Source organism: Manihot esculenta, chromosome 18 (genome assembly GCF_001659605.2).
Source record: "Manihot esculenta cultivar AM560-2 chromosome 18, M.esculenta_v8, whole genome shotgun sequence".
NCBI classification, from domain to species: domain Eukaryota; kingdom Viridiplantae; phylum Streptophyta; class Magnoliopsida; order Malpighiales; family Euphorbiaceae; genus Manihot; species Manihot esculenta.
This window is the reverse complement of record NC_035178.2, coordinates 9,758,025-9,774,667: the sequence shown is the minus strand read 5'-3', so window position 1 is coordinate 9,774,667 and position 16,643 is coordinate 9,758,025. Positions and strand designations below refer to the sequence as shown.

General features: G+C 36.6%; 1 protein-coding gene across 1 annotated transcript; it reads right to left on the bottom strand.

Moving 5' to 3' along the window:
* Positions 1-1,156: 1,156 nt before the first annotated feature.
* On the bottom strand, positions 1,157-12,750 carry LOC110606750 (receptor homology region, transmembrane domain- and RING domain-containing protein 2). Its single transcript, XM_021745726.2, has 4 exons — positions 12,329-12,750; positions 11,746-11,976; positions 9,542-9,946; positions 1,157-2,215 (listed from the first exon to the last, which is right to left on the bottom strand). Exons 1-4 carry the CDS (start codon positions 12,486-12,488, stop codon positions 1,617-1,619), a joined length of 1,395 nt encoding a protein of 464 aa, XP_021601418.1. The 5' UTR covers positions 12,489-12,750; the 3' UTR covers positions 1,157-1,616.
* Positions 12,751-16,643: the final 3,893 nt, after the last annotated feature.

The window sequence follows — 16,643 nt, the reverse complement described above, 5'->3', positions numbered from 1 at the left end:
TTAATTATTCATATATATTTATTCTATATAATTATTTAAATTAGAGAAAAAAAATATAACATTTGTTAATTAGATTATATTAGACATAATTTTAAAAATTATCAAATTAGATTATATTAAATATAATTTTAAAAATTATCAAATCAATAAACTAATAATATTTTGTTATGGATTTATATATATATATATTTTTCACAGCAATTTATTTTATTATTTAAATATTTTTTATATTTATTAATCTTTATAAATATATTTTTAACGTTGTATTTATTATTAAAATAAAAATATAACAAATTTGTTAATAATAAAATACAATTGTTATTACAATATTAATAATATATTATATGAAAAAAGAGTAACAAATCAAAAGGCTAATAACAATTAATATAATAAATTGTATTTATTATATCAAAAAGTCTTATATTAATGTGATGTTAAAAAGAACAAATTGTATTTAATATATATTGTAATTATTATTTTATATAAAAATAAAATTAAAAATATATAAAAAAATTATAAATTTATACGTAATCTCTTATGTATTTATTATATGAAATATTTATTATTATTCATATAAAAGATGAAAAAATATAGTATTAATTAATTAATTAATAATATTGATTTATAATTTTTCAGTAGTTTATTTATTATTAAAAATAAAAATAAAATATATATTAAAATTTTTATTTTATTATGATTAATATATTATATTAAAAATTAAAAAATTAAAAAGTTATATTAATAATAAAAAATTAAAATATAAATTATAATTAAATATAAAAATAAAAATAAAATATTAAATGTGTAACTTAATATAAATAGAAAAATTTAAAAATATCATTTGTTATGACTATATAAATTTAAATATTATCATTTATCAACCTCTCTATCTCTATGATAATAATAGATCATTCATTCTTATACAAGATTGAACATTAGGTGGGGAAAGAAAAGGACCGAGTACACCGTATGAGAGCAGCTGTTTGATGGACTGCTACACCATTGGATAACGAGTGGATGTCAAATCATACAAGTTTAACTGAATGAAAACACTTGATAATTTTCGTTTTATTCACTAGTTACTAAAAAAAGTCCATACTTGAAATGTAGCACAAGGAGACATGATGGAAAAAAGTTCCAGCAGAAGACGAGTGAATGACAAACATAAATGAATCCAAACGTAACAATACAAAAGAACAAAACCCAATTCATCAACATAAACAAGCATACAGCACCTCCTACCGCACACTCTTCACAGCTAAATGGTTAGTGCCTTTCGGGTTAGTTAAACTATACACGTTCAATCCAAACTATTCAAACATCACATTTTTCACCACAGCTTGATACATCACACATAAAAACTGCGTAAAATTTTTCGAAACCTCAAACTATAGTTATCACTTTGGAATTAATACATCAGGCAGAAATGGTATGATACAATGTACAAATCAGGCAGCAGCATGACATGCTCCAAGCATTGAGCGAGGCAAGGCAACCATCATATTGGACAAATCCCATCACGAACTAATGCCCTGATACATCTCGAGGATTGAAGTATGCAACAAATGCTGGTAGTTACATAACTAAAAGCTCCCGATCATTAAATGCATCTCAAATTAACATTCTGGAAGTGAATGAGCAGAGGCAAATGGGGAGAAACTCGCAGCAGACTCACTACAATGCAGTGGCCGCTGTTGGTGACTTGAAGAACTTAAAAAACAAGGCGATGCATTGCTTGGGCTAGGAATATATGGAGACATGTATCTTGAGGTACGAGGTGATATTGATGGGTAGCCCAAGGAGTGAGATGAAATTAAATGAGAAGCAATGGATCTTTGTGATGATGCATGCCTTAGATCCGCTGAGCTGCGACTTACACTTAGAGAAGGTGATTGGTGGTACGACCTAAGAGACTGCTGGACATATGGAGTGCCAGAAAGAGGAACATGAGCAACTGAAGGTGAACGCGACGATGGAATATGAGAAACTGATGGAGACTGTGATAACGTAGGGGCAATTTGTATGGCCAATGATGATGTAGATCTAAAGGATGACAGCACAGAAGAAGACGCCAAAGATGCTGGGCTTGATGAAAGTAATGGTGTGGATTCTGATGCTGGCAGCTCACCATTGCTAGTTCTTGCATCACGCTTACACACTGGGCAAAAAGTTCTCCATGTGGTAAGCCAGGAGTCGACACAAAAAGCATGGAATTCTGTACAGGTTTCAAGAAGATATAATTCAGCTACTAAGCATTATATACATGAAGAGATAAACATTTTTCTTCAAATGCAACAAGTTACATGCATTTTATATATAAATGACAATATACTCGCTCACAATCATAGCAAGAATACACATGGGGTATTTCCTATGCTAATTGCTAGGAGACAGGCACAAATTTTATAATGACACATCACAATTTTAAGCTTGTTCCAGAAGCAAAACATCAGGATAATTCTCTCGGAGAACATCTTTTTATATAATTTTTCGTTTTGGGAATAAGCCACTTTCCTGACTTCAGCAAATTTATTAAAAATGCAAAGACACTTGCAAATGCACTATGAAAATATATAATCATTAATTTATTGGCCACTGATCATCAATGATTGTTAGTGGCCACCAAAATTTACTATTTTTACATAAAAATTTCTCATATTAAATAATATAATAATTTTAAGAGAAAAGTATACATATTTTATAGTTCGATAAATGGAAAGAAATTAACACTTCTTACTAGAATCTAAACAGTAGAAACTATTTTCCTTCACTTTTCAGCCCTGCCAACAAACAATGGCAAGTATGCGATTTTCTTAGAAACATGTTCCTTCTGCAAAGATGTTATTCTCCATGAGCTAAAACAACTGTTAAGATCCTTTATTCATATTTGAACTTCTATTTGAACATCAATTGGGTGTAATCAAGAATATTACTGCCAGTACTCCATTCAAATGCCAGTAGCAATCTAGTCCAATGACAAGCAGGAAATAATGAAGATAAATTTTTGCTTTGTGAACAAGTCAACATCTTGAATTTTGTGAAGTCCATAAACATTAGTTATACATTCAAAGATGCAACGTTTCTCACACGACACAGGTTTATATCATCATCACATGTCTATCTAGCAGGGCTTTACCATTCGTTCCAAAAAGCTTCTTTCATTTAGTGGAGCAGTTGAGTGATGGAAATTAAGTGTTGGCCAACCATCAAAATGTTGTTAGCAGCAATAGCAAGTTGGTAAAGAAAATGTTAACCACAATATGACATGTCAGGACTCGGAGGTAACTCTTAACAGTTAACTCATGAAAAATGGAGTAGTGTAATGTTAGTGATCCACTTTATGAAGGCTATTGAAGATAGAGGCAGGTGTCATAAGGATAGACAGTTAGTAATCCTCATAGACAGTGGGAGCACAACGAGCTTCCTGAATACAAGGGTGGCAGTAGAGTTGAAATTGGACATGGTAAAACTTCCCCCTTCTGCTGCTGTTACTGTGGCAGATGGAAGAAAGTTATGTTGTGATAAAAAATGTCCTGGGTTTAAGTGGAAAATGGAAAAGTATGAGTTTTAGTTTGATATGAGGACACTGGAACTAGGGGGATTTGACATGATAATAGAAATGGATTGGTTAAAATGTCACAATCTTGTGTTGTTTGACTTTGAGGCCTCAGCAATCACCGTTACTAGGCAACAAAAACCTGTATTGTTGCATGGTGTTGGTGAAGGAGCCTTGCAATCTGGATTATGGTATTCTGTAGATATGTTGCAGTGAAAGGGAGTGAACCTACAAACCCCCATTTTTTGTATTTGGCAATGCGAGGAGCAATCACAGGAATAACAGATGCAACAAGGGCCTTCCATTGCTGTCTTGCATGCTATTACTCATAACAATGCAGACTTGAAAGGGTTGCTGCAGCAATATCAATCAGTATTTGCTGATCCTCAAGGGTTACCACCAACTAGTAGCTATAATCATGTCATCCACTTTCAACCAGTCAATGTGAGGCCCTACAGATACCCTCAATGCCAAAAGAATGAAATTGAGAGACTGGTTGCTGATATGTTACAATCCCAACTAATTCAACCTAGCACTAGCCCCTACGCTTCTCCAATACTCTTAGTAAAGAAAAAGGATGAGACTTGGAGATTTTATGTGGATTACAGGAAGCTAAGTGAGGTAACTATCAAAGGTAAATTCCCTATACTCATTATTGATGACCTTTTAGATGAACTAAAGGGAGCTAAGTGTTTTCTAAAATAAATTTGAAAGGTGGATATCATCAAATCAGTAAGATATTCCTAAAACAGCCTTCAAAACACGCTATGGTCACTTTGAATTCAAAGTTATGCCCTTTGGCTAATGCCCCTGCCACATTTCAAACCCTAACAAACCATCTATTCAAGCCTTTCCTCCGAAAATTTGTGTTGGTATTTTTTCTGAACAAGGGGTGAGTACAGATCCGGTGAAAATTGCAGCAACGATCCGTTGCCCAACACCACAGTCTCTTAAAGACCTCAGAAACTTCTTGGGACTCACAGGGTACTACCGGGTGTTTATCAGAAATTATGGAATTATCTATAGACCCTTAACCAACCTTTTGAAAAAAGATGCTTTTAAATGGTGTGACGAAGCTCAAGCAGAAAATGAATGAGGCTCCTGTATTATCCCTACCAGATTTTTCTATTCCATTCATTGTAGAAACTGAAGCAAGCAATTGGGGAATGGGAGCTGTTTTGCAACAACAGGGACACCCTATAGCCTACATATCTAAGGCTTTTGGTCCTCGGAATCAGGCCTTATCAGTTTATGAAAGGGAGTTGTTGGCTATTACTTTTGCAATGACTAAATGGAGGCACTATCTAGAGCAAGGAAAGTTTTTCATTAAAACAGACCATGAAAGCATCAATTACCTTCTTGAACAAAGATTGCATACTAACCTGCAGCAGAGGGGCATTCCTAAACTACTGGGGCTTGATTATAAGATATTATATCAAAAAGGGGTAGCAAATACCGTAGCTGATGCACTTTCGAGGAGATCTTCTTCCTTAGACAGCCATCAATTACACAACTTGCAGTCGATAGTCATTCCCTCTTGGATGCAGCATTTGGAGAATAGTTATGAAACAGATTCTCAGGCTACTGAATTAATTCAACAACTCTCAATTGCTTCTCCTACCACCACTCCTTACCAAGTGAAAAATGGAGTTCTATTTTATAAAACCAGAATGTATGTGGGCACAACAACAAATCTCAGTCTGCAATTACTGGATGCTTATCACAATTCAGCAATGGGGGGGGGGGGGGGGGCATTCTGGAGTGCAAGGCACTTATTTAAAGCTGAAACAGTACTTTTACTGGCCTGGAATGTTAAAGGATGTTATGGAGTGGATTAACCCGTGTGATACTTGTGCAAGATGCAAACATGAACACTATGCTTATCCAGGATTGCTGCAGCCTCTGCCAATTCCTACTCGGGTTTGGCAAGAAATACCCATGAATTTCATTGAGGGCCTTCCTAATTCAAAAGGGAAGGATCCATGGATTTCAATGAGGGCCTTCCTAAGTCAAAAGGGAAGGATACCATCTTAGTAGTGGTTTGCAGATTGACAAAATTGGGACATTTCTTGTCTCTTACTCACCCTTTCTCAGCCACCACCACAGTAGCTCACTTGTTCATGGATCATATTTACAAGTTACTTGGTCTTCCCAAAGTCATTGTTTCTGATTATTTCTGAACCAGACAAAATCTTTACCAATTTGTTTTGGCAAGAATTGTTCAAGAGTTTAGGTGTTAAACTCTCCTCTAATTCAGCCAATCATACTCAATCCGATGGGTAAACTGAAAGGTTAAATCAATGCCTTGAAACTTATCTCCGATGTATGGTTCATTTGAAGCTGTAGGCTTGGAATCAATGGCTTCCTATGGCTGAATGGTGGTACAACTCTACCCTTACAGTGCTCTCAAACTGTCCCCTTTCCAAGCATTATATGGCTATCCTCCTCCCAGTTTTCCTATGGACTTCCCTATTAATATTGTTGTTGGCAATGTGGATCAATTTCTTCAAGATAGGCAGAAGCTTGGGTAGTTATTAAAGGAAAACTTAGAGTTAGCTCAACACCGAATGAAGCAACAGGCCGACTTTTAGAGGACTGAATGAAAATTTGCTGTGGGTGATTGGGTTTATTTAAAGCTTCAGCCCTAAAGACAGACTTCCTTAGCACTCAGACAGTCTCTTAAGTTGTGTGCTAAATATTATGGGTCCTATCAGATCCTAACTAAAGTGGGGAAGGTGACCTACAAACTGAAGTTACCCCCGAAATCTTCCATTCACCCTATTTTTCATGTCTCCTTGCTCAAAAAGAAGGTGGGGGAGTTGGTGATTATCTCTATAGGATTTCTTTTTCGATTCATCCCTGGAGTTGAATACCTCATTCAAGAATTGTTTTTGATCCAATCCGTAGGAATCAATAAAAAAGGTAAATCCCTTATGATACACCAGATCCGGCTCGGTTATTGATAGAGTGAATAGATCTGCCATTTCTTGAAATCTCTCTTCTGATTCAAAATCGTGGTGTAACGTGTATCCCCCCGTTCCGATCATGGAATAGATGAAATAAATCAAAAAATGGATTTTTGTTCAAGAAAGAAATCTTATTGGAACTGTCCATATCCAGTTCATCCTTCAGAACCATATCACATCCCGGATCTGATGAAATAGGATGAATTGAGACGGTATTTTGTAAATACGTGATTATCTTGAATATATTAACTATTTCTTTATTTTCCGATCGCCTGGAAGGGACAAAAGAAACATCTTGTTCTTTCTTCAACAATTTCTGATTTCTAGTGGACCTCTCAGTAGGATTCGAACCCAGATGAAGTTCTGACGATCTGTCAGAGAAAAAAGAACGAATGGATCTTGTAGGATTCCCAAGAAATTCTTCGATTTCTTCCGAAAGCAGATGATTATTCATCTCCTTCTCACCTTCCGTGAATAGCCGGGACATTGAGGAATATCCAGAAAGGCATTTAGGGAATCGGTCTGATTCTATCTCTGTTCGTTCCGTTTGAAGAAAGGAAGGATCCCAAAGAATCGATCTTTCTTTTAGTTGTTGAATCTTTCTTTGATTGATCAATGTGTGATATTCCGAATCCTCATTACTAATGAAATGATCTCTGGATTGATCAGAAGATCCCTTCAATTGGCTAGAATTCCTTCCTTGAACGAAACTAGATCTTGTGGAATCATATTGAATATTTGACGATATATTCCGTGCCTTGCTAAAAAACCGATCCTTGTTTACCAACCACACATTGTCTAACCAAATCCAATTCTCTCTCGATATGTTCCTCAAAAAATCCGATTCGTGCGGATTATTCCCCCAACTAACGAAGAGATCTTGGCGGAATTGCCACATATGAAATTGAGCACAATTTTGCAAAGAAATAGCCCACTTCTTTCTCGAGAAGGGATGGGAAACATGCTCAATATCCCTTCCTATCTGATAGAAAAAGATCCCATGATCCTGAACCGATCTTACCCGGGATCGCAAATCCCAAGTTTGTCTATGAAGAGCAGATCTAATTATATTAGTGTCTATAATTGATTTCTTCTGTGTAATACTAATCGATAGGGCCTCATTGGTAAGTGCTACAAGATCTCGTACATTGGAACCCATGGTTATGGACCCGAATCCATTAGTATGAAACATTTTATTTTCCAAGTGAAATCCCCTAGTATATGAAAGAGTAAAAAAGTGCTTTCGTTGTTGTGGAATAAGAAACCTTCGTATCTTAATGCATGTATTTAATTTATTCGGAGCTATTAGAGCGGGATCCACTTTTTGGGGAATATGAGTCGAAGCAATAACAAGAATATTTCTAGTGGAACATCTTTCACAATCCCTGGAGAGATAGTTCACTAATAGACCGAGGGATAAGTAATTCGACTCATTCACCTGGCCTGACCTTAGGGACAATAATTTCATAGTAGCTCCGAAGGAGGTGTTACAGATCAGAACTGTTCTCAGAGGCACTGATTATGTGATCCAAGGATTAATTAAAGGTTCAATCTTTCTCTTGAAGATGCAACTTGGGAATACATGACTTTCATTGAGACTCAGTTTCCTACTCATTGCCTTTCTTGGGATCAAGGAAGTTCTCAACCACGAGGTATTATCACATATTCTAGGAAGAAATATAAAAATAAGAGGGATTTAAATGTATGGCAGGAAATATTACAACTATTATAGGCTGCTATACGTTGTTATAGCTATGAGTGTACAGCTATCGAGTTAGTTACTGAGAAATAGTATATATCTCAGCACAACACACATGTAAGGGCATTCCATTTTATTCATCAATACACATACAGCTTACCTGCTTCCCTCTAAAACCCTCCTCTCTATCGAAACAGTCCCTTTTTCTCTATTCTTCTATCTTCTTCTTCTCTATTTCTCTCTATTTCGCCTTATTTCAACTGTGAGAGCTATTGCCCTAACAAACGATCATTATAAAACATAACGGCTGTTATTTACAGGTTATCCATATAAATAAGGGCAGAAGAAAAAATTACAATGGGTAAAGGCCAGTACCTACATGCACATATAGTTCCCCTTTTTTTGTGGTGTAGAGAGGTATAGATTTGTATATTGTTTCTATTTTTTAAACTCCTCCACCAATTTCTCTCAAATTTCCCATCTCAAATTTTCCACCTTCACAAATGTTTATTTCTTGAGCTAATATCATCACAATGAAGGTTTACTTGAAGAGCAATTAATCTACACTCTCACATTCATATTCTCCCAGCCCATTTAGGATCCTACTACAATGAGATCCACACTATTATGCCCATTCAACATCCTAGTTGTTTTAGTTTTAAATTGATTAATGCTAATGATGCCAAAGAATGACAGACTTAATGTCTTTTTGATGTATTTACAATATCATTTAATTGCATATCTTGTTTTTAATTAAATCTTTAAATATTTATTAATATAAAGAGCTTTGCAAATTTCTTTAAAAAAGGGGTGGCCGTTACTGATACTGTTATGACAGGATTATGTCCATTAACCATGACCGCAACCATAACCACAAGTTAAATCCATGCCTAAAAGCTTCAACCCTTCTATTAAATGCTATCATAGGTAAATGGAGTAAAGGACTGTTAAACTTCTTCCCCCCCCCCCCTCCCAAAAAAAAAAAAATCACTCCTTGCTGGATGGGGTTGGTACTGGGACCACAAACGACATCTTTATGCTTGTCTAATAAACTATAACAGCAAGAATCAAATGTGCCACAACTAAACATGATAAGGTATCAACCCAACTTATAATAGTATTTAGCACAAAGGTCTGCTTCTCATCATGCCATTATACACCTTGCCAGGGCTGTTTCGCAACAATTAAAACTTTTGCAAAATGCATTTTTAAGATACAGCATGTTTCTCATTAAAGCAGACACTTTGGACATAATTTGTAAGTACACGATAGCATTTTTATATGAGTAAGGTTGGAAGGGCGAGAAGCCAGAAGACTTACTGTGTCGACATGGCAGAATCCTGAGCTTTTCCCCTACACTGTAATCCTCAAGGCATATGGCACATGTCCTTGAAGTACAATTATCTTCTTGAACAGCTGTAAATATTAAACTTGGCATTGCTTTCACCATGCGTCTGCTCATCCCATGGAACTCTCGGACTTGAGAAGAACGAGGCCGCTCTCTTCTTATACGATGCCTGCGTACAAAGAAACAAGTAGCCAGCACTGCAGACATGGCCAGCAGGGAAATAAAAGAGATCGCCATAATAGACCATGCTGAATTTTCAAAGCTAGAGATTAGCCAAATCTCCACACCACTCAACCCAGCATACTTCTTGAGTGTTTCACCAGAAGATTTAGAAATAAATACAGCATGTATTCTTATACCAGCTGAATTCCCTGCCACTGCACGTTTTGCATGTATGCTAAGTTAGGATTTGCATAACGAAAATGACTGTAATATAAATGGAATTAACAGAGAGGAAATGAGACAGAACTACATTCAAAGACAACAAAATCAATGGACCATGTTAACATTGCTTTTTAAAAATGTAAACTCACTGTTTCTGTACCCCAAAATGGTATCTTTTCTTAGTTACTACTGGGGCAAAAATTTCATTACATTAAGTATCATGAGAATGGCAACATCATGCATCATTCATCTAATAATAAACAAATCTAGTCATTAAGCCAGTAAACCTTGTCTCTGGACTCTGAGCAAGACACTAGAGTAACTCCTGCCTCCTGCTACCTTTAAATATTTGGTGGAAGAGAGTCATAAAACAAATCTATATGTGTAATGCAGAGGACTTCAGAAAAAACTAAAATATAACATGAAATATGAAGAAAAAATCTTGCAAACAAATTGGTGTTCCATTAGATGCTTGCAATAGATGGGTTGAAAAGAAAAGAAGACAAACAATATTGCAGTACTACAATTGCATTTTTGGACTATTTTTTACCCCCTCATCTGGAAAAAATGAGGTGCATATATGAAATAGAAGGCATGAAGAATACTTCAGGTTTTTCACTCTTCCACTAAGCCTTTTTTAAAGTTAAGCAAGAACAATAATTAATATCCGCATCAGTTTAAATTGCCCAAATGATTTCTTTCCCCTAGTTTGCTGAGTGCCCCCCCCCAAAAAAATAAATAAATAAATAAATAAATAAAGCTCCTAGTCAGCTAATGCTGTTATTGTGCAGCTAGCTATCAAAAATATGCAAAATCTTCTTGTCAGACAATTGGCAGCGCGCTGATTGTTAGGTGAAACCAGTATACAATTGTGTTTGATAATCCACCAAAACTAATTAAAGGGAATTACCAATACCATTAATTTTAGACTTCCAGTTCCACCACCACCAGGAAAGAAGTAAGCATTGAACCTAAAGGGATTTGCAGTACATGAGCATCAAGATCAAGGAAGATCTATTCTCTTTTCTTGATAAGATAAACACCTAAAATCCTAACCCTAACTCATCCTCCACAGCATAAAAGAAAAGCCAAAGCCTCAACCAAGGTAAATTGATACCATACTGCCAGCAAACCTGGGTCCTGTTCCTATGACAAGCAAGCATGCCATAACTGAGGAACCAATCATCCTTGATGTTAAATGAAGATTAAATCTCCAGAATATTGACATATAAGGAAGTTCCATGTAAACAGTCTAAAATTTGATTCCAAATTCATGACCTAAATAAGTTAAGTTTAGCAGTTACAAACAATTCTCCCCAATTCACAGAAAATGGCAGCAAAAGGAACTGACAAAGATTTTGACAGGGATGAGGCAGCAGAAGATGCCAAACAACTTAAGTTCAGCTATATAATTTATTTTTCTTTCATGAGTAAATTGGGAATCTGCCACCATCCTTTCCCATAATCCACAAGTGAATTCTAATTTCCTAGTGAAACCTATCAGGTATTATAGAATGAGACCAATGAAATAGTACATTTTTTTTCTAAGCCATGTAATACAGAAGGCAATATCAGTGCAAACTCTCTGAAACTAACTAAAGAATCATGTTGCTTAACAGCTCAGAGCACATCCATCATACAGGTAGCAAAAGAATCATCTCTACTAAGCAAGCTTACTGTCCCAAGAGGCCAAGAATAACAGTCGAATGCATAAAATGCATGTAAGCAATCAATATTGCAAGCATATCCTCTAAAACAGACTATGCATTGATGATGGAGGAAGAGACATTACTTGAAACCAAGAGGCCGTCATCTTCATTGTCATAGACAATTGCAGCTTTAAATCCAGCCTCTTGAGCTCTTCTAACTTTATCATCAAAGCTGCAACCACCTCTTATAATTAACAAATATGGGGAGCTAACATTTGAAGCTTTTTCCACTTTATTTCTCAAATCTGAACACGCATCAAGGGGCTCTGCCAAATTCAATGCCCCACATTCACCTGAGCTTTTAACTGCTGGAGCTGAAAATCATCAGCAACATCAGGAGTCAGAACATACATTACCATGACACATATGTACAGGAAAAAAATTATGGATTTCATTCTTCACACAAGTTCGTTCCTTATTTCAACATGAACCCTCTAACAGTAACAATACAAAGAAAGAGATCGTATTTAAGTACATACAAGTCCAAATAATCTTTGGAAGCAATAAAACCCCAAGCTTCAACTTACCCAATTACAAATATTAAGCTTAATTGCGTAGACTTCTAATTTTTCTCAGCTCCCTCAAAATTCCCAAAAAAAATTCAAAAAAGAAAGCAAATCATCCCTTTTAAGCAAAAATCACCAAAGGAACGGAGAAAAAACTCACCGAAATTAGCTTCAACATCATCGAAAGACAAAGTAACGTTGCTGCCAATCAAAACCACACTAGCCGAGGTCATCGAACAACAAGCAGATAAAGACAAAAAGAAAATCACAACAACAACAACAACAATCCGTTTCATTTTCGATTTCCCAACAGAAGGCATAAAACCCTAAAAAGAATTATTGAGAAGAAGATAATCAGATAGGAGATTTTTGAGTTAGGGTTTTGATTTGGAAGAGGATGGATACATCGGCTTCCATTAGAGAGAGAGAACAATCGAATCTTTTGATTCTGATTAAGGGTTTTGATGCTTTTTGCTGTGTATTAAAAGGGATATAATTTTTTCAGTAGGCAAACAGAGAGGATAAGAATAGAGAGAGAGAAAGGAAGAGACAAGAAGAGGAAAGTGTGTTTCTTTTTCTGACAAAAATATAAAGATAAGAAAGGAAAGATGAGCTTTGTGAGATCTTAATTTCCAGGATTATTATGGATGTGAATTCAAATTTTTAAATATTTTTATTATAATAAAATATTAATTATTTATATAGCTTTAATATTTATATTTTTTAATTTTATATTATTTAACTACTGCAATTTTAATTATTTTTAAATTTCTTTGAATGCTTTTAAGTAAGAAAAAATAAAAGAGATTAATTTTATAAAAAAGGAATTATTATCAAATTTAAGAAATCTAATAATTAATCACTATTTCAAAATTAATTACTTAAATACATTTATATTTATAAAAACGAATTGTTTATTTTTCCTGTTAGAAAAAACTATTATTCAGTTTATTTTAAGTTTATTCAAATAAATTAAATAATATGAGTATTTATAATATAAAAAATTAAATAATAAACATTCTTAAATTAAATTACAGAGATTAATAACATACATAAATGTTTAATATTGTTAATAGTTTTTTTTTATAGAACAATATTAAAAAGCTTAATTTTATAGAAGATAATAATATTTATTGAATAATTTTGAAATAAAAATAAATTGATGCATTTTTTAGAATTAAATAATAATTTTATTATATAATATAAAAATATTTTTTTAAATTTAATAATTAATATTTTAATTTTGACAAATACATCAACCTGCTCATTTATTTATTCAGTTTTTGGTGCTAGAACTTCCAAGGATAATGATTTTATTAATATGATTGATGTTTGTGATTATCCTTTTGCCTATAAGTGTCCAGATTAGGCTGTGATGGGATGTGGGGTTGGACATAATATAAAATAAATGAAAATATCTTCAATATCAAACTAATGCTTTATATGTATTTATTTATACTACAGGTATGGAAATAAACTAAAATAAAAAATCATGATGAAAATGAATGTCAAAATGATTGTGAGGAATCTATTCCGAGGTCCCAATGTGTTGCTTTGCATTGTATATACATCAGAGAAAAATGATAAAAAGGGAAACTTATACGAGGAAGAGAAGCATAGGTTTTCGCCCGGTGGTTGCACTGCCTCTTCCGGTGATTGCACTGCCTCGTCTAATAATTAACACTATCGAAAGCTATTGAGAAGCCATGAGTTTTTGATGATTTTAAATTCAGGAGTAGAGTTAGAGTATGTATGTAAGTTTAGTTTGAATGATTTATACTCTCTTTTTTTACTCTTTTTTTTATTATTATTTAGTGACGTGTAACCGTCATCCTGCTACAGTATTATATGTCGCTATCATGCAGAGTCGCACGTATGGATGTACTGCCCCTTTCTTTATCGTCAGACGACTATTTAATTTCCTCCGGCACCTGTGCTAACATGGTCCTGGATGTGGAGGGGTCTGTTCCCCCACCGACCCATCAAGTCAGGTGAGCTGGATCATTCTCTGTTGGGACCGAGCCCTGTTCTGCCCTACCTGCCCGAGCGTGGCCTGGGCTGCGTGCTAGAGGATAGGCTTGCGTATTGAGCTCTGATGGGATTACGACCTGACTTTCCTACGTGGGCTCGACTGGGGCCTGGGTAGCAGAGGCGAGAAGTGCATGTTCATCTCTAACCTCCGGGACTGCCGGGAAGCTGGTATTGTTATTGATTGTTTTCTTGCTTTTTCTCTTTTGATTGTATTTTTTTTCTGTTATTCTGAATTCTGACTTGTATTGTTTTCTCTTTTCCAGCTTCTGCCTCGCCTATGGACAACATCAAATTGCCAAAGAACTTTACCATGTCTAAGGAGAGCATGAAGGCCACGCTGGAAGCCTTTAAGGCTGGCAAGTCCATGGCAGACGTGACTCGCGAGGTTTTCCAGGTCGTCGCCCCTGCCTCTACGAGCTAGACTCCTGCTCCTGCCTCTGCTTTAGCGTTGGCATCTGCTGTAGAGGGCTCTCGTTTCGCAGCTTCAAAGGCCTTTATTCTTGTTAAGGCATTGGCATCGGCCTCGGCCAAATCCCCGGCAGCCTCCAAGCAGACCTCCAAGGAGCCCATCACCATCAATGAATCTGCCAAGGGCGGTTCTAAGGGAGGTGCTGAGGTCGCTCCTTTGGACATCCAGCCTCTTGAGACTGTTACTGTCATTGTGATTGGAGGGGCCGCTCGTAAGCGGGCACAAACCTCTGAGCCTGTTTCTAAGGGTAGAGCTGCTAAGAGAGCCTGGGTCGTAGGGCTTGCAAAGACAGTGGCTCCCTCCTCTGCTGACAAAGGGAAAGGAGTTGTAGAGCTATTGTCTTTGGCTCTTGACAATGGGTTTCTGACTGTTGCCGAGGTGACTCCTGAATCTACACCGGCTTCAGCTACTAAGAAGCTTTGTGATAAGATGTTTGGGGGAGCTCCAAATGCCTCACATCTCCATTTTTTGGCCCTCGTAAGCCATCTTGCCTACTCCACTAGATAGCAAGCAGCATTCAGTACTCGCTCTGTGGATGACCTCGGGGACAACCTCAGAGAGAGATGCTCTTTATGGTAAGCCACATGTTTTCCTCGAGAGTATTTGTAGCTTCCTTGATTTTTCTAATTCTTTCTTTCTTTCTTTATGGCAGGCCTTCGAAAGTGTTCCTCAAGATTGATGCTCGAAACTGATCTTTTCAGGGCTCAGTGGAGCAGCGCATCGCCGAAGAGTGCCGGGATGAGAACATCATCGCCACTGGTGAGGCCTGAAAGGAGTTATCGAGGACCTCACCAAGCGGCTAGGGGACATAAGGGAAGAGGTCGCCCAAGCTTCCCACCGAGCTTGCCTTAGCACAACTGTCTTCTTTAGAGGAGTCCAGTCGCCAACGTGATGAGGCTAGAGCCCAATGTGATGAGGCTAGAGCCCAGTGTGATGAGGCCTTAGCTCGCACTATAGTCCTCCAGCAGGAGGTCAATAAACACAGAGGACCTGAAAGGCATAGCCTTAGTAGTGGAGGAGTCTCGCCTCTAGCAACAACAACTCCGCCAAGAGGTCACTGCTCTGGAGGAGAGATGTTCTACCTTACTAAAGGATGCTCGGGCTGCCGAATATAAGGTCCAGCTGGCCTGCGAGGAGCACCTTCAGAAGTACAAGGACTTTGCTGAACTGAAGGCCAGAATTCAACAAACTTGTGACGCGTGACTTGAGGAGTATAAAGCCTCCGATGAGATAAAGGAGAGAGTGTACAGGGAGGCCTTCCGCATGTTCGCTTCAGGCTATAGTCAGGGCTTAAAGGCAGCTAGAGATGCCCCCTCCGCTCCGTTAGCAAACCTGCTAGCCCCCAAAGTCGATTCTGATGTTGAAGAGGTGCGCTACGAAGAGGATGACAATCCCTTGCCTAGGAGGGCTCCTCGCCTACATGCTGGACCTCAAGGGGAAGATACTATGGATAAGCCTTTGAACGATCTTGTTAGTTCTAGCTCCCCTTCCCTTGCTGCCTCTATAACCCATTCAAATGATTAATAAAATTCACATTTTTTTCTTGATTTGTTTATGTCCATTTTATATATCACTTTATGTTTAAGCCATTTTGTATGTATCGGTTGTGAACGTTATCGGGCCGACAGCTCATAAATTTTAACTTTGGTGTGTTTTTTGCTTACATACTTAAATGATTTTGGGATGTGCAGTTTTTGCATTTTTTCAGGCTAATGGCCCCTCCTATGCTATTCTAGACTTAAACAATCCTCATCCTGCGAGCTCGAACGAGCTTCTCAGTTCGCTTAACCCATTTACTTAAGCTATTTTTGCGCACTCTGCCAGCGAGTCTTGCCAGTTTGTTGGCTTACTCGCTTTAGTATACTTAGGAGATTTTTATGTATTTAGCCTGTGAGCTTGACCGAGCTGTTTAGTTTGTTTAGCCTATGTAAACATACTTAGGTTGTTTCTGCTCAATCTGTCAATAAGTTTACCC

Bases quoted from the DNA above. Each gene is read 5' to 3' on its own strand.
- LOC110606750 (XM_021745726.2), bottom strand. From the start codon at position 12,488: ATGCCTTCTGTTGGGAAATCGAAAATGAAACGGATTGTTGTTGTTGTT. The intron at 9,947-11,745 runs GTAATGTCTCTT...CAAAACGTGCAG, and splicing joins TGACGGCCTCTTGGTTTCAA to TGGCAGGGAATTCAGCTGGT. The intron at 2,216-9,541 runs GTAAGTCTTCTG...AAACCTGTACAG, and splicing joins GATTCTGCCATGTCGACACA to AATTCCATGCTTTTTGTGTC.